At 33.6% G+C, this 24,041-nt stretch overlaps 1 protein-coding gene across 1 annotated transcript in view; it reads left to right on the forward strand.

The window, feature by feature from the left end:
• The first annotated feature begins 505 nt into the window (after positions 1 to 505).
• LOC143350298 (neural cell adhesion molecule 1) overlaps positions 506 to 24,041 on the forward strand; it is a 320,246-nt gene continuing 296,710 nt past the window's right edge. The window contains exon 1 of the mRNA XM_076782311.1: positions 506 to 2,190. Coding sequence (XP_076638426.1) covers positions 2,085 to 2,190 — 106 coding nt within the window. The 5' untranslated portion in view covers positions 506 to 2,084. The remainder of the gene's footprint in view (positions 2,191 to 24,041) is intronic.

Below are 24,041 nucleotides of genomic sequence, written 5' to 3' on the forward strand. Positions count from 1 at the left end.
GTTTCCAAGAATTCTCGCTCGGTCATCGCATTCTGTGTTGGCTGCTCTAATAAAAACGGACCTTCCCGAAAATGGTTCTGCCAGAATGCGAAATGTTCCGTTGGTATATCGCGCCCTTTATTAAAACAAGAGGGGCGGGGGATACCCGACGCTGTCCGAGTCGCTGTCTGCTCGCGGCTCGTCGATCCTTTGAAAATTCTCCGTGCACGCACGGTGCCTGCGCCGCAACGATTATAGCGACTCATTAGCCGCGCCAGTAAATCATAGTGATCTCCGCGCGGTGTGCGCGTCGGAGAAAGCGAGAGGTAAAGGCAAGACTCGCATTCGTAGAAAACAGATAGAAAGCAAAGGTAGACGCGGTTCCAGCGACGAGAACCGAATGCTGCGTCGGATAGAGACGGACAGAGCGAGCGTGCCCGACGTTGGACGAGCGTTCGCGAAGATAGCCGAAGCGACTCGCGGCGGTTCTTCGCGTACTCGATGGTTTCAGTACCGAGCCGCCACGGGTTAGGACTCGACGTGGCTTTATTATGCGGGGGGTTTGTTGTCGGTTGGATTTCGATCGTAATTACGGTGCTCCGAACGATCCATGAATTAAAATCAAATCGTAACAGCGTCGTTTCTTTTTATGCGATTTATTACGTATCGCTATACGCGTTCGCCGATCGATGATCCGTCCGTTACGATCGATCACCAGTGCGGGCTGAAATGATAGAGGATCCTCCAGTTTCGGGGGATGTACGTCGTATCGTGGTGAATACGCTTGACAAGGTGTTCGCATCTTCGCTCGACGTCGAAGACAGTCTGTTAATCGTGCGTGACTCGGTTCGCGGATCCCGAGGGCGGCCACACACGTGCTTGCGGCTTGGTGCACGCGAATGCAATCGAACCGCTATCCTCCCCTGACTTGGCGAGTGAAAAAAGTGGAATTCCGTGTCGTTGAATAATTTACCGAGAGTGCATGCGTCTTAACCGCCGTTGGTGGCGGACTGGAAAATAATTACGATACCGGGCCTAATCACGTTGACTGATTAACGTCGACACGCGAAAATTTAATTACTTCGACCGTTGGTCCACCGCGGATGATCATTCTGCGTATCCTTCGGTGCATGCTCCCCCGGAGGAGCGAGTAACGAGTCGTGAGATAGGGTCAAACCGGTAAGTTCATTCGGAACTAGTGGTGCAGTAAACTGGAGCTCTGTTCGGAGCGTTGCTTGTGGCCGAGTTAAGTTCGAACGGGTGCAACGTCCACCCCAAGGAGTCGTGCGTTTTCTACTGAAAAATATCGGATGTTCAACGTCACCCCGTTCAGAGGGCAGTTTGTCAATCGTATTCGTAAGAAGTCAGTGTTCTCGTGCGTGTGCAACAACGTTCGTCGTGATCCAACGCGGATCAATTGTCATTGATGTTGAACTCGAGTAGGACGCGTGTGTTGTAATTTCCAAAATGTTTCACTGTCTGTATCGCACAATCGTCCCAAACAATTAACCGTCGAGGTGTGAACGTACACGCTTGGAAGTGTCTGTGGAAGTTAACGCCAGTCGCTAGAAATAATCGCAGGGCGAAGTACCTAGAGTCTATCTCCGGAAGGTGCTTTCTTTCATGATTAATCTCGCGTAACGGGATTAATTGAGGTACAGTCGACAGTTCTCTTACCTGACGTCGTAATTAGAACGAGCCTCAGGAGGTGCTTGCGATCGACGCAAGGATTGGGGCATCGAATCGTCGAAAACAGCCGCGCTGCCAACCGGAGGGACGATTATCGTTGAATCGTCTAGGAGCAGTTAAAGCGATCAGGTAGCAAGTGGTCGTTCCCGAAACGACGATATCACCGGGTAGGACACAGAAGCGGCGAAACGATGTCGACGACGGCGCAATGCAGTACCGCCAACGGCAGCAACATCGGCAACAGCAACAACAACAACACCGACTGCATCGGCAGCAGCATCACCGGCTGCAATTAGTGCCGGTTCACGACGGTCGTAAGTCTAGGTAACCGCTGAAAGAGCGACGGCAGGGGGTTGGGTCGGTCGAGGCAACGTCGAGGGTTAGACGGTGTGTGCAGTGCGCGAAAGGGAGACAAAATGTGGTGGAGGTGCCAGTGGAGTGTCGCAACTACGACCATGGTGTTCGTGCTGGGGATTGCCACGGTGTATTCGCAGGTGGAGTTATCTGATCTGGATAAGCCAAGTGAGTTGTACACAGTTATTATTATTTACGTTGAATTCCACGGCGAAGCGAGGGATTTAACGAGCACGGGCGCACGGAATTTTTCCCAAAAATTTAAATAAAATAGCGCACAAAATGCTCCAACGGAGATAAAAGAGAATAGTTTACCCACTTAGGGGTTACATTTTTATTCGAAGCACAATTTCTTGAGTGATCGGTATGATTTAGCACTAGTCTCACGGATATTGACTGCACATATTTTTATCGAAACCCGTTACGTTGACGGTTATGTTTAAATGCGGGTTTTCTTTTAATCGAGACATTCAGGGTGTTTAAAAAGTAAGGTCTGAGATTTGGTTGGTTTGTAGTACTCATCACGAGGAGTAAGAAATCTTTGACGATATTAGTAATACTCTTATGTTGACAACCTAGAATAAATGTACTTTTGAGTTAATACTTCTATTTGCGTATAATGTATTATGAAACAACTTATGGTCTCGAATGTTCTTAGGATATTCGAAGGATTGGTTTCAACTTTACTTTGTTCGATGAGTACTATAAGCCCTTCGAGTCTTGAATCTTACTTTTAAACACCCCATATATTCGTATCACTGCATCAATTAAATTCAACATAGATTACTAATAAATAGTATTTATGAATTATGAAACTTTAAATATGGAATCTGAAACCTATCGAATTGATAGTTTTTGTAAATATAGTGTTAATATAAGAAAAATTAGAGTAGACTAAATTCAGTTTTCATGAAAATATACAGCAATTATCTTGAAATTAAGTCACTTGGAAAGTTATTGATTATTTCCTATGGTGTGCTAAAAAACTTGCTCATGGTTGTCACAATTAGGATTGTTTTATTCACCTTAAACACGTTAAACCACTAAAATCGTAATTTATATTGGTGTGAATACTACAATATTGACAAAATGGTGGTTTTTTGAAGGCAAGACATCGATTTCTTCGGAAATTATCCAAATTTTTGGGACTACAAAAAATTAATTATCTATTAAACGATCCATAAATATCTATGAAATAAAAATTAAATTGTTTTCGAGAAATTGTCTGAACGTAACGTTTACTTTTTATTTTCAAATAGGCGTAAGTATGTCCATGTAATAGAAAATATGTACTTAAGAAATTATAGACTTTTTTATTTTTTGTCGTCAATTACTTGTAAGTTCAGGTTGATGCAAAATTCTTAGCAGAAATAAAATAATGTAATTTAGGTAATCGATGTTCTCCGATCGCTGTCAGAATATAATTTTATCGATACTTGGATAGTATTGATTAACGATACTCATATTCCGGACGAAATTTATACGAAATATTATGCTTCAAAAAGTAATTTTGATGGCAATATTGGTAATCGGAGTGTGCATAATTATACAATTAATGCAATTTTAGATTTGTTAGACTTGAGAGTAGTTTTCCTCATGTAGTCACTTTTCTATAAAAATTTATGTGATGTGCGTCACAAAAGTTTTTCTTTCGAACGAAATAAAATAAAAAATGAATGGGCAATCGTTTTCGAACTGTCAAATAACTATTTGATTGAAGCATGCGGCAACTATGCCGATATTTTCGACACCTCGCTCATTCTTTCAATTTTTTAACAATTTCGTCAAACGCCGTGCATCGATGGACTTACTGTCGGAACTGAAAAAACTAAAAATACATTTTTGAATTCGTATTCACGAACAATTGGAAGTGGCACCTTTTATCTTCCCACATGTTTACGCGTTCGATTGAACTTTCGAGCAACAATACATATAGCGAACCCATTTTATTTGTTCTCCGATTCCATTCACTGCATTTTCAAATTCTACTGTTTTAATTAAATGTGCGATTTAAAATACATTGAAAATATTTATTCGAACCGGACGATTAATAAATTGGAAAGCCATAGTTTTGTTGAGCTAATCAAATGTATTGAACATTTTCGGTGATTAGATTTGCCACCATCTTCAGAAATATTAGATATTTCAACACCAAATAAAAAAAATATTAATAATTTGTACATATTGAATGGAAGAAAACGAATATTATATTTTATAGGAATTACACTGGACTTACATTATTATGTCGATCGCCAGTGTTTCTTATATAATAATTATATGTATAGAAAATTTTTACAACTATATATAAACCAATTATATTGCAAAAATTACATATGCATTAGAACCCTAACATAGAGTTCGATTTGAAAAACAATAGAAGTCTTCTTTCTAGGAAAGTAAAAGTAACAAGAATTTATATCAGTAAAAGTAGAAGAATTTTTTTCAAAAAGTTATCTGAAAAGAACAGATCCGTAATTCTAAACTGAAAAAGTGTTTTACTCATTGCACAAGTGAATAAAATCGAAAACATTATTCAGAACGAAGATGGTGATAAACCTAGTCATAAGAAACGTTCGATACATTTTTGTTCGACAAGTCTATAGTTATTCAATTTATGAATCAATAGCTAGCAGACAACCCAGTATTCTTGAGGTGATTAATAATCTACACATACAGCACAAATTAAATGTTCCACAAAAATTGTATCAAAAATACAGTATCTCTAGATTTAATTATTTTAAGAAGTCTATAATTATTTTGTCCCGACAGTGATAGGGGACCACAAAGGTTGACCCTTTGCGGTTAAAGGTTAAACCTTTTTCGACTTTTCGTTCCAGCTAGACCACACGTATTTAACTACTTTCACTTATATAGTTTACCACAGGGTTCAAAAATAACAGTTATCTTACAAATTTCTATTTAAGAAATCATTAACGAAAGGTTAAGAATAATGATCATATGGTCTCAAAACAATAGAATGATTAAAATCATCGATTTCTAAATGTTTAGGTTACAAACAATCATCGTTTATGAAGTTTATTTTCGTTGTCGATAACCAATGAAAGAATAAATTTTTCGCTGTGCGTTGCGATTTATGTTTTATTATTGCCAATATTATAACTTTTGGTTCAAATTATTGATAAACAATAACGTAAAGTGGTAGAATAAAACGGATCGCTTTAGTGAAAATGTTATGAAATAAACATTCTTTGTCGATAATTGTTACGAGTGACCGAAATAAATATTCCTCGTCAATAATTGTTACAAACGAAATAAATTTCTCTCGTCGATAATGGTTAACGATAACGAAAAAGAATTTCGGTCACTTATAATCGTTATTTCTCACTAAAAACATTTTAACTCAGAAAATAATTATTACTGCATAATTTTTGTTTTTTTGGTTATAACAGTTACGATTCCTAGTTTATTAATATTTTACTATTTAAAAATACACTCATAAAAGTAATATGAATACTCATCTTCAATAAAATAAAGGTATAGAATAGAATGTTTCATCCTCGTTCATAATTTATGATTCTTCATAGGATTGTAGGTGCGTAGATATTTTTCTAAATAATTTCTCAAGGTTTCTCTCACGCATTTTATGTACCTAACGAGTTTTATATCTCTCACCCTGGCGTTTTACGATTGAAACATGTTACACAATCTTCATACTTCAGCTTCGTACGAAGAGTAATTATCTGTAATTTTCTATTCGAACGTTGTTCCCTATAAACAAAGGTAGTTATTTCCCCTACGATTCACTGTTGCAAACTATAGTTAATTTTACCAGAAATTTTTGTTTTTGGTATTACTCAATATCATCGTTTATACATTGTTTATGTAAAGTATATAAATGTAATATAGAGACTTTATATTCTGCTAAAAATGGTTTCCATTTAAAATTTTTTCAGAATAGTTTTTTTTAAGAATTCAATAAAAAATATCGATAAAGTAAAAATTCAAATAGAGGAATAATATAGTCTGACACAAGCGTAGATTTAAATATGAATATATATTTTAAACATTTCTGTATCTGTCATCCTCTAATAAAAATAAAATTGTCAATTTTTATCGGTGTACCTTCATTAGAGTTTTCCCAGAGAAAATAAGTACAAACGCGATATTATTGGATCTATTTTGAATTATGTGTTACTGAATTACCTTTGAAAATTTTCAGTTCATGTATAATTAAAAATAATTCGCATGAGGTCGTGTTCGAATTTATTTTCCTCGAGAAAACCTTATTCGTCTATTGTGAAAACTGTTATGAAAAAACAGTAATAAATACATAAATTATAATTTTCATTAGCAGATAAAATTTGATTTCGCGTTCCATCCAAATTGAGGAGTTACTAACTTTCAACCAACATAAACATTGTTAGGGATAATTTCATTTCATTCAGCCAGGAAAAAGATACAGTATTTTATGTAACTGGAGATCGTTGTATAAACATGGTAAAAACATAAAAGATATTTATAAGTAGACTGTGGATGTTCGTGCAAATGCATATTTTTCATTATTTCGTCATTAAGAGGATTTGAAAATGTATTTTTTATTTTTCATAAAGCATATTGTTGCACATGAAATATCATACCTCCTTCTTTCTTATTTTTGTTTTAATATGAAATATAATTTGTTACTATACGTTATTGAAGATACTTTATGCTCATAACTATCTTTCAGTGCGTATTATGCTTGAATAAACATCTGCAGTCCGTTTATAAGAAAATATATATATCTACTTAGGATCAATACTGCAACCGTTGTAAATTCTTGTTTCAAAACAGACTCGATATCGGGCTTGTTACAACGAAATGCGATGTTAATTACGATCCTACATAGGATTGCGGAGTGTTTGAATTGTTCACCCTTACTCTGCATCGTTTTTCTGTGGAGAATGCGACTTAATTCGTTTTTAGACAACGAAATATGGCATGTAGATTTTATTACATACTTGCGTGTGTAAAAGTAAGATTTATTGCGTTGCGAAACGACTTGGCGAGGTTGCATTCCGGTGGGAAACAGTTATTTCTTTTATTGGAATGAATTTCGCATTGCATTTAACTATGCGTGCATTATGGGATAGTTACGTCGTTACGTAATTAGCGGGTGACAACGTCTTTGTGCTTCATAACAAGCACGAAGAGTAACACAGAATATAAACATGCGTTATGAAGTATTGTTACATCGATAAAGTGGCGGAATAAAGTGGATACAATAAAAATTTCTTGGAAATTCTTGAAGAATTCATAATTGCTCTCATCGTGGAATTGTCATGTTAGCATCTGTCATCGAAGTGAATGCGGGGAAATGAATTTTTTATACAAAAAAAGAAGAAATAATTGGAGGGAGTGAATAAATACATTATTGAAAGTGTATACAAAATAAAAACAATATATACAAAAAAACATGTGATGGAGATAAAAATATAGTATCGAACAAAAGACTATGGAAAGCATTCTTTCGTATCTTTCGTCGTTTACGATTTAAAAAGGGTTGATTTCTTCTTTAAAATAAAAAGGCATGAACCAATCGTAGTTAAATTCTTAGTTGGACAAAGTTGTTGATGTGGATACTGTATTCTGATAAGTAAACCTTCAAATATCAATTCGAAATGCAACAAAGTACTTTGTTATTTCTTGAACTTGATGAAGTTTGCATTCCTTTGTAAAATTAATATTAAAGCCAGCAATCCGTGCGTGGAAGTAATAAAAACGTAGAATATCTGCTTATTGATTTCGGGCGCGATCCGTGAAAGGCTAATTCGAAGGAACGAAATGACAGTTAAACTAGTTTAATTAAACCGCAGCTCCGAGCGCTTTTGAATGTATGGTCGAACGACAAAGGCAAAGAAATTCCCGGAGCACAGGGGGGAAAGAAAAAAAAAAAATTGGAATTTCAATAGCAAAGTTCGGCTCACCTTCGGACTGTGCCATAAGTTAGAAAATAATGTGGTACAGACTTCGCAACTTCCCAAACTTCGTTGTAAAAGTTTTCTATTTATTAAAACGGCCCTTCCATTCGCGTTCGCCTAAGTTATTGATCCTCTTTCTTTTGAATTTTCTGTTCACGCATTAACGCAACATGAACTTATGGCATTAGCTTGTATAATGCACTACGCTATCAGGTAATCACTTTTATCGTATCATGGAACGATCATTTATTGAAGAATCTTCTACTGTCGTAGGTTTTTTTATTAATTTTCCTTTTAAATTATTATGAAATAATTTATTGGAACGACTAGGTTTGTTTGTTCACTAAAATATTTTACCTTTTGTAAGATCTTTGTGTAACATCGTTACTAATGTGCCACGAAGCACCCTGTTCTTAATGCTTTGTTTTTGAAGCGATGAATTATGTAGTTCAATGTTCGTTTTGTTTGGCACAGATCCAGAGATGTAACGTGTACGTCTAGATTAGTATTATCATAGCTCTGTAGCGTAGTAATTTATTGTACAGTGTTAACTGTGATTTATAACCCAACAATTAAAGTATTTTCTTCGTTTCTATTTCAAATTATTTTCGTTTAATAATAAAGGTTTTTTCAAGTCAGTCTTTTATCTTGTTGCGTGTCTAAATATTTAGATTCAGTTTTTGCAGACAAGATTTTATTGTGAATTTTGATGGAACTTTAGATGGTTATTCATATTCTTGTTAATATTATTGCTTCTGTAGAATTATTCCAATTAGATCGAGTACTATGTCAAAGTTTGGAAAGTATGAGTATTTATCATTTTAGTCAGAACAATATATGTATAAAAGCTTGTGGTATAGGAAACAAATTTGATTCTTTATTCTGTCTTGACACAAGCAAATTTTGAGAAATTAAATTTAATATTTATATTTTATTTCTAATGTTTCTACTGCAATTGAAATGAAAACTATATAATATGAAAATTGTATAATATAAGAGATTAAAGATACATTGGAAACTGAATTATTTATGAATATTAATGGAAAAATGTTAGTAGTGATACGATACAATTTTTAATGTACAAAAAAAAAAGAAAGATATAGGGTCCTGAGTAAAATTAAACGTTTTGAATTATTGTTCAGAACGCAAATTCTCGAAATTGGTTTTCTACGGAGCGTAGAATATTTTCAAATTTCATGGAAATTCAATTTCCCAAAGGTTGTCGGTGGCAAAACCGAATAAAAAGTACAATTTCTGTTAGAATTTTTCGTTGGAATTCCTACACTATGGCGCATTGTATGTAACTGCGAGTACAGTAAAATGTCGACTATCAGAAATAGTAGAGAGTTACAGTATTTCCGATAAATGAATTTTCATGTCATCGATTAATGGAGACAAATATAAAAACGTCTGACACTTGACATTACTCTTAATCAGGTCCAATCTATATTATGTAACACGGAACCAATATTATTCTAATGTATATACAGAGTGTTCGGCCACCCCTGGGAAAAATTTAAATGGGGGATTCTAGAGGCCAAAATTAGACGAAAATCAAGAATACCAATTTGTTGATGGAGGCTTCGTTAAAAAGTTATTAACAATTAAATTCAAAAATTTCAAATCGTTCTGGAAAAATTATTTTCGATTGCGGGATTGAATTACAATCATTTTTGGACGATAGATATACCCCTGAAATCCTACCCATTTTCGAGAAAAAAATTCGAGTAGGTACTGAAATTTTTTGACGAAATTAAAAAATTTCAAATCATACTAAAAAAATTATATTTAGTTACAGTGGGTAATTACAATTATTTTTGGTCATTATACATACCCCCGAATTCCTACGCATTTTCGAGAAAAAAATTCCTGACCGAAAATCTAATTTCAGGCCAGAAATCGTTCCCCGAAATTTCATGCGAATCTTTAAAACGTCATAACTTCTGAACGGATTGGACGATTTCAATGTTTAAAAAAGCAAACGACGCGTATTTTAGTGTAGAATATGTAGAAATTGCAAAAATATTCGAAAAGTTGATCCTTGGCCTCCTAAAATGAGAAAAACCACATAAAAATGGTCCAATTTTCAAACAGCCATAACTTCTACAATAGTGAATATATTTCAATGAAACTTTTTTCTGAAGTAGTGCTCATAGGTACCTACAAAAAAGTATTAGACAACTTTTCTGTAAAGCGTCAAACAAAATTATTAAAAATAAAAAACTAATTTTTAAGAAAAATCGATAAGGGGGTCGGTGCCTAATTTTTTTGGCGAAAAAAAAAAATTTCAAATCGTTCTGAAAAAATTATTTTTGGTTGTGGGGGTCAATTAGAATCATTTTTGGTCATTAGACATACCGTCGAAATCCTACCTACTATCGAGAAAAAAATTCGAGAATGTGTGAAATGTTTCGACAGAATTAAAAAATTTCAAATCGTTCTGGAAAAATTATTTTCGATTGCGAGTGTCAATTACAATAATTTTTGGTGAATAGACCTACCCCTGAAATCCTATTCATTTTCTAGAAAAAAATTCAGTACGGGCGGAACTTTAAACGTTAATAACTTTTTAACGAAGCCTCCATCAACAAATTAGTATTCTTGATTTTCATCTTCTTTTGGCCTCTGGAATCTCCCGTTAAAATTTTTCCCAGGGGTGGTCGAACACCCTGTATAGCGTTTGCATGTGTACAAAGAAAACTAGTTTTGTTTCAAAATTGTACATTTTTAGGGTAGAATATAAAAACTTGTCTCGTTTCTTCTGGTATAATAATTAAGTTTCCTGATAATAGACTCTCGTAATTTTCTACTGTAATTTTCATCCATCTTTTCAAATGATAAATACTTGAAATATTTGTTTCTGTTTATTATATTAGAGTATTCGGATAATCAAGCATTAGGTTGATCGAAGTTTGGATAATTAATCTTTTAGTATGGCAATACATAAATGGATTATCTGTTTCCTACAATCCCTGTGTTTGATCATGCTGATATTATTTACTATTCGCCTTTGAATGAACGACTCTACCTACATGTATAACAAGCGCAAAATGCTTATCTGAGATTTTTTGTACGGCACACGCAAAGGGTGTATAGCCGAATAAGGATGATGAAAGTGACCCTAAACCAAATTGAACTGTATACCAATCGATAGGCCCCTCGAAGAAAACCTTACTGAATAGAGATTTATCAAAAAAGAATATTTTACCATACTGACTATATGCTCATGAATTTTTTCAGACATTTTAGCTGTGAAATCGATTTTAAAAAAATTTAAAGTATGTGAAATACCGAGTTTTACATTCTGAGTTTTGTATTACGGATATTAATGCAAATTCTTTCAGTTTTCGAAAAAGGAGAGTATATTTAAAAGAAAAGCAATATTCATTATTTTCTATATTTTTGTACCCAAACAATCTTACTTTGAACTGGTATAATTTACAAATTCAATATAATATTATATACTTTCAATGTGCTAGATAGATGATTGAATGTGTTCCTCTGAACAAATTATGCATTAATATTCACAAGAAGACACTCAGATTATAAAAATATAAATAGCTTCATAATTTTAATGAAAAATCGGCAGTTTTTGAATATTTGAATTTCTTAAAAATTGGTTTTACAACCAAAATATTTTATAATGTTGTTTAAAATTAAACTGTTAATTATATTTCATCATGTAACTCTCCCAAAAAGAGTATCAAGTTAAAACTAGGCAGGCAGGGTTCCATTCGAGAGGTTTATCGATGAGTACATACAAAGTTCGAATTAATTACTTTTCTCATGCTTATTTGATTATGCCCTTTCACTTTTCCTTTGAGCAATCTGAAACAAAAATGGATATTTAACGACCGTAATTTCGAGTATGAATTCCTTTTTATAAGAACATCAACGCATTTATCCTGTCCACTCGACATTAACCAATAATATCCACTAGATATATGTATTTTCCTGTATCGAATTGAAAATGACTTGTTCGTTCCCTTTTACCGCATATTTAAGTTATGTTTCTCTCTTTTTGCGCCATAATTCCTTCCGTTCCGAGATCCATTCCATCCCATACTTTTACACCATCGTGTCTTTAAGCACGTGAGAACTAAACTTTTTTCTAGCAATCGTGGAGTATAATTACCAAATTGCAATATTTCATATGAATTTCACGGTTTGCTATATAACCTCGATATTACTATTATTAATACCACATTAACTTTCAGATGATTTCCGTTATTTTTGTTCTGAATTACTTGTTTATAATTGCCTTGATCAATAGGAGCTATTAAAAGTTACAGTTTTTTGACAAAGTTTAGTTTGTTTACGAAGTTTAATATCTGTAATATTTTAGAAAACTTCAGATTATCTTTAACATAAGTAACATTAATATCGAAGCACATTATATTGGAAGGAAATGTACAGTAATGAAGAATAGTGTGTTTCACAGTAATTTTGCGTAGCACCTTTCACATATTATCTGTACACTCCCATTCATAAATCACCGGATATTTATATTATAAAATGAAACTAATACTTATATATTCGTTATATCAGGAAGGAAAAGGATTTCACCAAAATAATAACGAACGATTCGAAATTGTCGTTTTATCAGTATATCAATTTCGTTTGAAAACGAACGTTCAAATTAATAGTAGAATACTAGATTGCTTTTAGTACCTTTTTCATCAATACCATTCCAAATATTCCCTAATATTTTCCACGAGTCCTCCTTCGATTTTAAACGCGTTTATCTTCAATATTTGCTTTCACCTACAATTTTACTTATTGTATATCTATTCAAATTTCATATGAGAGTTACAAAATTTATAGTAAAATAGTGACTTAACATGACTAAATGTAAAATTGTATCTGTACCTTATTTGCATTTTCATAGAAGAACAAGTAAAATGTCCAGTGACTTATGGACGGTACATACCACATTTTTTTATTAAATATAAGTAAATCTCGTATGACCAGTTCTAATTTTCGATACAGCAAGTGGATTTTGTTTTAAGAGATTATTTAAAAACTTCTTCTTCTTCTTAAAATGACTAAATGTAAAATTTTATCTGTACCTTATTTACATTTTCCAAGACGAACGAATAAAATGTCCACTGACTTATGGACGGTACATACCACATTTTTTTGTTAAATATAAGTAAATCTCGTATGACCAGTTCTAATTTTCGATACAGCAAGTGGATTTTGTTTTAAGAGATTATTTAAAAACTTCTTCTTCTTCTTAAAATGACTAAATGTAAAATTGTATCTGTACCTTATTTGCATTTTCATAGAAGAACAAGTAAAATGTCCAGTGACTTATGGACGGTACATACCACATTTTTTTGTTAAATATAAGTAAATCTCGTATGACCAGTTCTAATTTTCGATACAGCAAGTGGATTTCGTTTCGAGAGATTATTTAAAAAGTTCTTCGATCGATGGTATACGGTCTGTGGATTCTCGTTTCTTGTTTTCGAACGACAAAAGAAAGGAGACAAACGGCCGCAAGAACGTTCGGTGATTTAAAGACAGTTGCACAGAGGGAATAAAATATCGATTCTGCGGTGCGCGTTCTGCGCAAAGTTTCGCGAACAAATATTGCCGGAAGTAAATTAATACAACAACCTTTCCACTACATTTGAAAGCGGTTAACTGCAATTGCAATTGCAATTGCCTGTTCCAGTTCACGTAACCGCGCCGCGACCGTGTGATCGAATGCTATCCCTGTGTTTTGGTCGAGTCTGTTCAACATTTGTTTCAACAGGTGCTGGCAGGGATGAAAGACAGGACGTTGACGGGGTTTTCGCGGATGCGCTGCGCTCCAATTAATAGTTTTTTACGTTGGTTCGCGTGCAAGGACGTCACCGGTATCCAACTTGGCGATATTTTACGTGAAAAAATTGTGTATCCACGATGTTTCGATTTTCCCAACGCGGTTTCCGATAATTAATGACCGCGACGCGCGCCAATTATCCGAGTATTTGCCGCGATTACAGGCAATCGGGACGTTAGAACGGCGCTCTAACGGCGAGTTGGAAAGGAAAGATCTCAGTTTTACGGGTTTTCGCGATCATCGGAGAGATACTGCACCGTTATCGCGGATGGGCTCATGCTGTGATTCATTTTTAAACACCTCGAATTAATAGGAGTTCTACTAATTTCGTGGCTACTGGAACGCTTGTAAGTTCGTAGTTTATGGCTGGGTAATAACCAGCTCTGAAATTTATAGACACTGTAAAGATCGTACAGTAATAATGTACGATAAAACTATCTCTTGATTTATTTGTTATCAATCACTTTTTAGTTAAAGTTTATTGGAAGCACGATGTGAATTGACAGGTTTTATGGAGAGTTCGCATTGCTGTTGCTCGCTTCTTTAGGAAGCAAAGGTTCGTTCGATTCTCGTTTCGCGTCGAGTTTCATCGTGCGATATTTTTCCGCGATTTTCACAGATAGCCCTTTTCAGCTTTTAGCCTTTGCATGGCCACCGCGTGGTAAACGCACAGAAGCCTCTATACAAAACGGTTGTTCCTGAAAACCGCGCGGTAGCCACCTGTACGCCTCCATTGACGTCTAATTTCAGAAACCGCCAGGCGAAAATGTACCTGTGGTTACTTTACCATTGGTTAATGATTTCAAATGCTTGGATGGGGAATTAAGGGTTCAGGTGGTTTTAGTTCTTCTCTTTCGTCTGTAATGGTTTATTTTCGCTTTCGCGTGCAACTTTTCTTCCTAGTGCAATCTATAAATGGAAATTTGAATACTATCTCGTGATATGTGGATCGAAAACTGTTCCATTTTATTTTATTTCCCATATAATTATAGCTATACAGGATGAAATACAGAACTTATTCATTCATTTTTACTTTTATTTTCAATGAATTCGTCAAAATTTCTTTATTAGAAAGTGGTAATATTGTCTTTGATTGCGACTTTTCTTCCTAGTGTAATCTATGAATGGAGATGTTGAATACTGTCTCGCGATATGTAGATCGAAAACTGTTTCATTTTATTTTATTTCCCATATAATTATAACTATACAGGATAAAATACAGAACTTGTTCATCCATTTTTACTTTTATTTTCAATGGACTCATCAAAGTTTCTTTGTTAGAAAGTGCTAATATTATCTTCGCGTGCAACTTTTAATGCAATCTATGAATGGAGATGTTGAAAACTATCTCGCGATATGTAGATCGAAAACTGTTCCATTTTATTTTATTTCCCATATAATTATAGCTATACAGGATAAAATACAGAACTTGTTCATCCATTTTTACTTTTATTTTCAATGGACTCGTTAAAATTTCGTTATTAAAAAGTGCTAATATTGCCTTTTCGCGATTATGTTACACCATTATAATTGTTCATTTTCAAAGCTTCTTCGTCGATTCTCTTATTTTAGTATTCTGATTTTGTCCCTACGTTTAATATATAGTAAACAGAAAATGAGAAAAACTTTTAGTTCATTTATTGACGATAAAAATGATCATGGATAGTTATTTGTGAGAAATTAACTCTACAAAGAGGGGGACGGATCGTCGAGTATTTCGTATGAGAATAGTAGTCTAGTATGAGATATTGTAAAATAGTTTCTATTGTTTTAAAATTATAATAATATGCATACTGGTAGTAGGATTCGATCAGACATAAAAAATATAGACAATGGGTCCACGACTTCAAAATCACACTGAGTTATCGGACTTTAAGGAACAATTTTTTTTTCGACGAGTATTTGTCATTTGTATCATTCGAATATTTATATACAATAAGGTGCTCGATCACTCCCCGGAAAAACTTTAATGGGAGATTCTAGAGGCCAAAATAAGACGAAAATCAAGAATATTAATTTCTTGATTGAGGTATCGTTAAAAAGTTATTCAAAAATTAAATTAGAAAAATTTCAAATCATTCTGGAAAAATTATTTTCGCTTGCGGGGGTCAATTACAATCATTTTTGATGAATAGACATACTCCCGAATTCCAACGCTTTTTCGAGAAAAAAATTCGAGTAGGTGGACAAAGTCGACAAAATTAAAAAATTTCAAATCGTTCTGGAAAAATTATTTTTGGTTGCAGGGATCAATAATAATTATTTTTGGTGAGTAGACATACCCCTGAAATCCTAACCATTTTCGAGAAAAAAATTCCTAATCGAAAATGTAATTTATGGCCAGAAATGTTTCCTCGAAAATGCATATGTTTAAAAAATCATAACTTCTGGACAGATTGAAGGATTTTAATGATTCAAAATTCAAACACTGCCTATTAAAAGAGCTCTAGAGCCCCGAAAAAATGGCCTGAAAAAATACATTGGATGTAAGGTCTACTCGTACACCTCATCTGTGGTGCCTCAGTCAATAAATTGGTATTCTTGATTTTCGTATTATTTTGACCTCCAGAATCTTCCATCAAACTTTTTCCCAGGGGTGGCCGTACACCCTACATATTGAGAGCATATTTAGCGCCATCTCTTGAGGCCCAAAGTAAAGTGATAACACGCGCCTAATTTGAAAACTGGGAATCGCGATTGAAATTCCAACACTACTGTTGCGACGCAGGATGACGATCGATCAATGGATCGTTTGCGGTCGCTATTTCTACATACAAAATTAATGTGCGTAGCGTTGATGTGATTTTGGTGTGATGTGAATGGTATTATTTACTGACACAGTTTTTTTTAACAAATTGTCTCGAACTCCTCGAATTCTTCGAAACGATAAAACAAACATTTAATTATATTTACCAAAGACTCTAAATACGCCGACCTCTCGAGGAGACGATAAATTTGGTTCGAACGCGTTTACCGGAAATAGACGGCTACTCTACGCGTCGGAGCAGCCAAAGAGAGTCGACGACACTCGAAACCGGCAATTCTAGCATCGGCCAGCAAATACCGATGGTAATTAATTTTTTGCGTGCGACTCTCGGAAGCAGAAGAACCACGGAATGGCCACGAAATCGGCCTAATGGGCGGCCATTTGTCATTCTACGAAGGACGGAAGGCAGGAGCGCTGAACAGTGGGGAGAACCTCTCGCACGTCCTCGACGAAGACGATAATTTGCACGCGACCCCGTCCACCTTCCTTACACACCTTCCACCGTCGGTGTACGACTTAATGGAAACACGAGTAAAGTTGTTCCAGAACTGAGAATCGAGGAAAGCCGCAAAGTGACGCAGCCTGTTTTGTTCTCCGAACACGCAGCATTTAAAACGTTTCTATCGGAAATCTATACGCGAGATCGGCTGAATTAGACCTTGTCGTTGATTGGGGCAGATTGATAAAAGGACAGAAAAATTGGGGTATCGCGTGTTTCCTTGTGCTCGTTAATTAATTTCGCTGGTGTCTCGTATGTTAGGGTCGAGTTGTCATTTTAATCCCTCAATTTCCGTATCTCGTACGAACACCCTTCGTTGCACATGTTCTCGACGAGCGTAATGGAGACGAACGCGTGAAACTTATAGCTTTGGACGAAGCGGAAACACGAGTTTTGATAAATTGTAGTCGTACGAGATTGGACAATCGATCGTTATTTAGAGAAATTTATCATAGACGCAATAAAGTTAATAATATTTACAGTCGAAGATTCCTTGACGAAGTGGGGACACGAGTTCTGATAAATTGTATTCGTACGAGTTTGGACAATCGATTGTAATTTAGAGAAATTTATAATAGACGCAATAAAGTTAATAGTGTTTACAGTCGAAGATTTCTTGACATAAGGAAGTAGATTAAGTATAAATAGAAGAGACAGTACACGAACAGGAAAGTGAATACTATATATTATTGGAGAGGAGTTATATTCGGTACTTGAATTATTAATGTGATAAATTTACCATTCACAAAATATAGAAGTCTCTGTTATAAAAGAATTATATATTTGATCATTATTCATTCATATGTTTACATTATAATGCTTATATTTTATGTTAACATGTGTGATACGCTTAATTCAATTATCTTTGACTTTATTTCTGATTGTCGTTTGACAATTAAGCTTCTTACGTGTAAAAATATGCACTACCATTCATAAATAATTGTACAATTAGAATGTCCAAAATAAGAATGGACTGATGGAATACCAATGTTGAAACTTAATCATTCTTGACTTCATAGAAGAAATTTGAATCATCGTATTAAAAGTATTACCAAAAAGATAGTGAATACTTCCCGCTTTATTCCAAAGTCATTGTTCGAACTAATCATAGTATTGTATAATATCTTATGCTATTTATAGTCTAATTTTATTCCATTACTTCAAGAACGAGTTCTCTTTTAATGCGTTTATTTTCGAAAATTTACTACCGTGTACAGAGATGGATAAAATTTTATTCGAATGATAAATAATCAATAAGACTAATGTATGTCAAGTTATTCGTGACTTTTCTTTGATTTTCATTTATTTAGTGTGAAATATCCTATACCCTTCTCACTCAAAATTATTATAGAATAAGAAAAATTATCTAGTTGCAATAGAAAAATATCATCTACTATTACGGGTCATGAATAATGAAACGAAAATCAGCCCCTACGTTTCGTTCCGCCCTAATGTGCATACATTTCCACTAACGATATACGTGCTAATGAAAACACAAGCATGATTGGTCTAGCAATTAGAGTGAGCAAATCGGTAGCATTTAATCACTACATGTATAGTTCAGTATCCACGTGAGTTATACATGGTGTCTAGAAAGGTTGAGACCAAACTTATACTACGTGTTGCTAAGGTCAAATAGATGAAACAAGTTCATACAAACTTATGTCCGAAAATGCTTTATTGAAAAGCTATTTATGATTTGTTGTGGCAGTTATAAGATATGTTCAATCGGAAATACAATACTCAAAATGTGTTTACTATTATTTTCAATACAGATGGAATATCTGACAGAATTCAACAATCACTAATTCGACGAATGGAAGTCTGGAGTTTGAACATTTTTTATAACAGTCACAGTAAATCATAAATATCTTTAAAAGCTTATATCTTTTCATAAAGCATCTTCTTTTATGTATTTGACCTGAGTGACGCGTAGTAAAAGTTTGGTTCCAACCTTTTTTGACATCCTATACATGGCATAGTAGGGAATTTTTTTTTTAACGGTTTCTGTCAGTGGTTGGATACAGCCTAGTGCTAACGGTATTGATTAAACTTCAAAACACTTCGATTAATAGCCAACAAAAAAAAGTACCAAAATAAAAATGCAATTCCGTCGGTGCAATCGGTTTAATGTAGGTTTTTATGAAAATTGTGAGCTATTCTGGAACTATAAAACGCGAGTGGGCAGTCAAGTGACATGGCGTGTTCCGTTTATCGAACGCTATGCGTTCCATATAAAGAGTTCTTAATTTGAATATGGTCGTAAGTGGAGTGTACCATTAAAATTCTTCTTGTAACGAATTAGCGTTCTCACCCCACGGAGAGAACACCATTTTGCGCGATACAGGGCAATAATTTATTACGGAATATTGTCGCTTCGTTTAAGAAACTTGTACTTTAGGTGGATGCTCGGTCAAATGATGAATTTTAAACTTTTCTGAAGTAGTAATACGAAACGCGTTCTTCTTGAAATCATTAGTAAGTTAAGAAAATATCCTTATGTAAATTTTGTTGAACAGTTAATAATATTTGACAGGTAATAACGGTACCAAAGATATACTGCTTCGGAGTATTTCGGTGACTGTATGAATATTTTAATAAGATTATTTGAGAAGCTTTCTGGAAAACGGGCAAAATAAGACGAAATGATGAGTTGAGTATATTGCGTCGAAAGTTCTAGTTTTAGTTTTAAATGGCTCTCAAAAAACTTATTGTCTCCATGAAAAGTAAAATATAAATTTGTTATTTATGAGAATCCAATTTTCAAATTTATAAATATACTATGACTTAACAGTCATATTTTTTTTTCATAAATAATGTGATTCAATAATAACTATCATAGAAATTCTTTTTATATTTATAAAATGTACTCAAATTTTATAATACTTTAACTGTTTGAATAGAAAATATACTTGTCACCAATATTTCATTAAATTTAGACTTTTACGGTTTTATTTTTAAACATTTTTGTTGTCCCGTTGTTTACATATTTATAACCGTTGCGAATATCTTGCAATCTTGTTAAAACATAACATTTGTTTAAATAGTAATTGTTATTCTTATTTTTTCTTATTCAATTTGGGTATTTTCTACGATTTTAATTTTAACGTATTTTTCGTAAATGACTAAAAATTATTTTACAAGAAATATTTGTATTGAATTGTTTATAAATGATAAATTACGTAAGAGAACCATTTACATTAAAAACTTGGCCCAGCTTGAAAATAATTTCTCGATTCATTTTAACATTAAATTATTGGATAAATGATTTTCGACGCTCATATTAAATTTTAAGCAAACAAAACTTTTATCATACTTTTGATCAAAATATATACCAGTTACAACAAAACCGTTTTTTTTTATCAAAATCCAGGAAAGCCGATTTTAAATTAATAAACCTTTTAAGAGTTTTACTCATTAAAAGCTGATTCAAAGATTTCAATAAATGGTAATTCACTGAAATGATAAATTCGGTGAATATATTCGACGTCCAATTCATTTAATTCATGCAAAGTGTTCTTTGCGATGTAAAATCTGGCGTAATCGTGCAGAAGAAAGAAATTGCATGTATTGACCAATGCTCTTTATTAACTTGAACAATTTTAATTACCTTTAAAATTAAATATTTTTCATTAATAAACATATTTTTGTAAAAAGAAAGTAACTTACGTCCGTTAAAATCGAAAAATATTAATTCTACGATTTAATACAATGCACATACTTAATTTTAATTATACTTCAGTAATCAAAGCTACTGGGTCGACATATTTCCGCTGAAATGAATTTTAACTAATTCATACAACCTCATTTGGGCTCGCGGTTATCACATTCAAAACAACTTTGTCATCTGTGCATTCTAAGGAGACTGACCTGGAAGAGTTGAAACGTTAAAAATAAATTCGCTAATTGACGCCGTCAATAATTTTCTGTTTACCGTGAATTAAAGTAATTAATGTCGATCATTAGCAAATACCGAATGAATAACAAGCCGGCAGTGGAAACACGTAACTAATTGAATACAATATGATGCCACGTACGTTTAATGTATGATCCTTTGTTAAGCATTTCTGTAATTTACTACGCATTGGATTAAGTTGCGACATACGCGTCAAAACATTTGTCAAATTACGTGAATTATTCGGGTTACACGTAAACGCGGTTTGCCCGTACGTTCATTACAAATAGCCGTTTCGACGTTCGTCTCTGTCAAGAATTGAGATGTATCTGATGTTATTATAATTCATTACGCGCTGTACAATTATATCGCCCCCAACCGACGGCCGTGTTTCGTGTTCCGCATATCTCGCGGGTGTTTCGCGAATGACCGCGAAAGTGCAGGATACCGCACCCGCGGGCATTGTTCCGCAAAACTGCAATATAGGTAGCAAGTGGATCCACTTCGATTTGTCAATATCGCGAGTTTCAGCTCGTAATCCAATTATGTACATGGAATTTTTACGAATTTTTTTTCGAGCGACGTAAAAAATCAAATGCTCTCATTTACGTCGTCGAAATTTCATTCGTGCTTCATTTCGCCGTTTAAATTTTTCATTTTACCCATAAGAAAAATTCTCCATACAATACCGGTATACTTCCCTCGGTCTAAGGTAGAACTATACGATAATATTTTTAAAGAAAGGGAATAAAAAAGGAATATACAGGGTGTTCGGCCACCTTTGGGGAAAATTTTAATGGGAAATTCTAGAGGCCAAAATAACATGAAAATCAAGAATACTAATTTGTTGATGGAGATTTATATGTTTATACATTATTTTCTCAAATTCGTTAGGCCCACGGAAAGGTTTTAACATTTGTTTCGCTCACTGTTTCATGTAAAACTAGTTATCTGTTGTAGTCTTCTCTGCCAACAGTTTTTTTTAGTTTCTGTTACAGTCGAGTCTATGAATCAAAAATTCATATAGAATAATGAATATTTTTTTAAATTTAACTTCCAATAAATCACGTCATAAATGCATTTTATATTTGACGATTTTACTTGTAAATAATAGTTCTAAATTCTAGACGCGATAGAAAACAGATATAACTAATTTATTTAATTATAATTGTTTAGTAATTGTAATAAATAGCTTATTTTGGTCCCTGGTATACAAGGTGTTCGGCCAACCTTGGGATAAATTTTAATGGGAGATTCTAGAGACCAAAACAAGATGAAAATCAAGAATACTAATTTGTTGATGGAGATTTCGTTGAAAAGTTATTAACATTTAAAGTTCCGCCCGTTTTGAATTTTTTTCTCGTAAATGCGCAGGATTTCGGGGATGTGTCTATTCACCAAAAATGATTGTAATTGACTCCCGCAATTGGAAATAATTTTTTTAGAACGATTTGAAAATTTTTTTTTTTGTTGAAAAATTTAGGCACCTACCCCCTATCAATTTTTCTTAAAAATTCGTTTTTGATTTTTAGTATTTTTGTTTGACGCTTTACAGAAAAGTTGTCTAATACTTTTTTGTAGGTACCCATGAGCTCTACTTCAGAAAAAAGTTTCATTGAAATATATTCACATTTGTAGGAGTTCTGGCTGTTTGAAAAATGGACCATTTTTATGGGGTTTTTCTCATTTTACGGGGTCAAGGACCAACTTTTCGAATATTTTTCCGATTTGTACATATTCTACACTAAAGTACGCGTCGTTTGCTTTTTTAAACATTGAGATCGTCCAATCCGTTCAGAAGTTATGACGTTTTAAACATTTGCATGAAAATTCGGGCAGACATTTCTGGCCAGAAATTATATTTTCGGTAAACAATTTTTTTCTCGAAAATGCGTAGGATTTTGGGGGTATGTATAATGATAAAAAATAATTGTAATTACCCACTGTAACTAAATATAATTTTTTTAGTATTATTTGAAATTGTTTAATTTCGTCTAAAAATTTCAGTACCTACCCGATTTTTTTTCTCGAAAGTGGGTAGGATTTCAGGGATATGTCTATCGACCAAAAATGATTGTAATTCAATCCCGCAACCGAAAATAATTTTTCCAGAACGATTTGAAATTTTTGAATTTAATTGTTAATAACTTTTTAACGGAGCCACCATCAACAAATTGGTATTCTTGAGTTTCGTGTTATTTTGGCCTCTAGAATCTCCCATTAAAATTTTTTCAGGGGTGGCTGAACACCCTGTATTTGACAATTTTTTATTTTATATAATCATATTAATTATATGATACTATAATTACTTCATAAATAAGTACAAAACGTACAGAAAGTAGCACGAAGTAACTATTTTCTTAACTTTTTGTAACATATAGTTGGATAAAATGCCCCATAATAAGTCGAAAACGTAAATAAAATTTCATTATACGAAGTTTTGTTTTCCAGGAAATCGACTTGGAAAATTAAAAAAAATATTAAATTGCAAATTTAAAAATATTACAATTTATAATTAAAAGTTTGTTATATCGATAAATGAATATATTATAAATTCATAAATAAAAATAAATAATATAAATGAAAGTAATTTTTTATAATCTCAACTTTCTTTAATTTTATAAGAATATATTTTTACACTTGAAAAAAAATAAAAATGAGAAAGTATGCAATAGAGTATGATTTGGGCATCTGCGTAAGTAGAAATGACAAATAATGGACAGACGCGCCAAACAAGTAGTAATCAGACGTATTTAGTATGCTAATTGTCGTATTCGTCTTAATATCCACTGAACGATGATTGTAAAAGAAATATATTCTCTATAAAAAATTAGAAACCACCTTGAAAACTTCGTTAATAAAAGTAATTAGATATAGGTCTAAAAAGATCCAGCGATTAAATAATCACTGCGAGCAAAAATGTTTAACACAGTATTATTTTACAATATTTCAAATTAAAGTAACTATTCACAATTTTACAAGTATTAAAGTTCTTCCATTGTAAATAATATTGCAACACGTAAATTCAAAATGTCGGTCACCGGTGACCGCCGTGGCAATGAACGCGTTATCGTGTTTCGTCTCCGACGTGAAAAGCTGAACAACCATCG

The sequence above is a fragment of the Colletes latitarsis genome, chromosome 14, assembly GCF_051014445.1.
Source record: "Colletes latitarsis isolate SP2378_abdomen chromosome 14, iyColLati1, whole genome shotgun sequence".
Classification (NCBI taxonomy): Eukaryota; Metazoa; Arthropoda; class Insecta; order Hymenoptera; family Colletidae; genus Colletes; species Colletes latitarsis.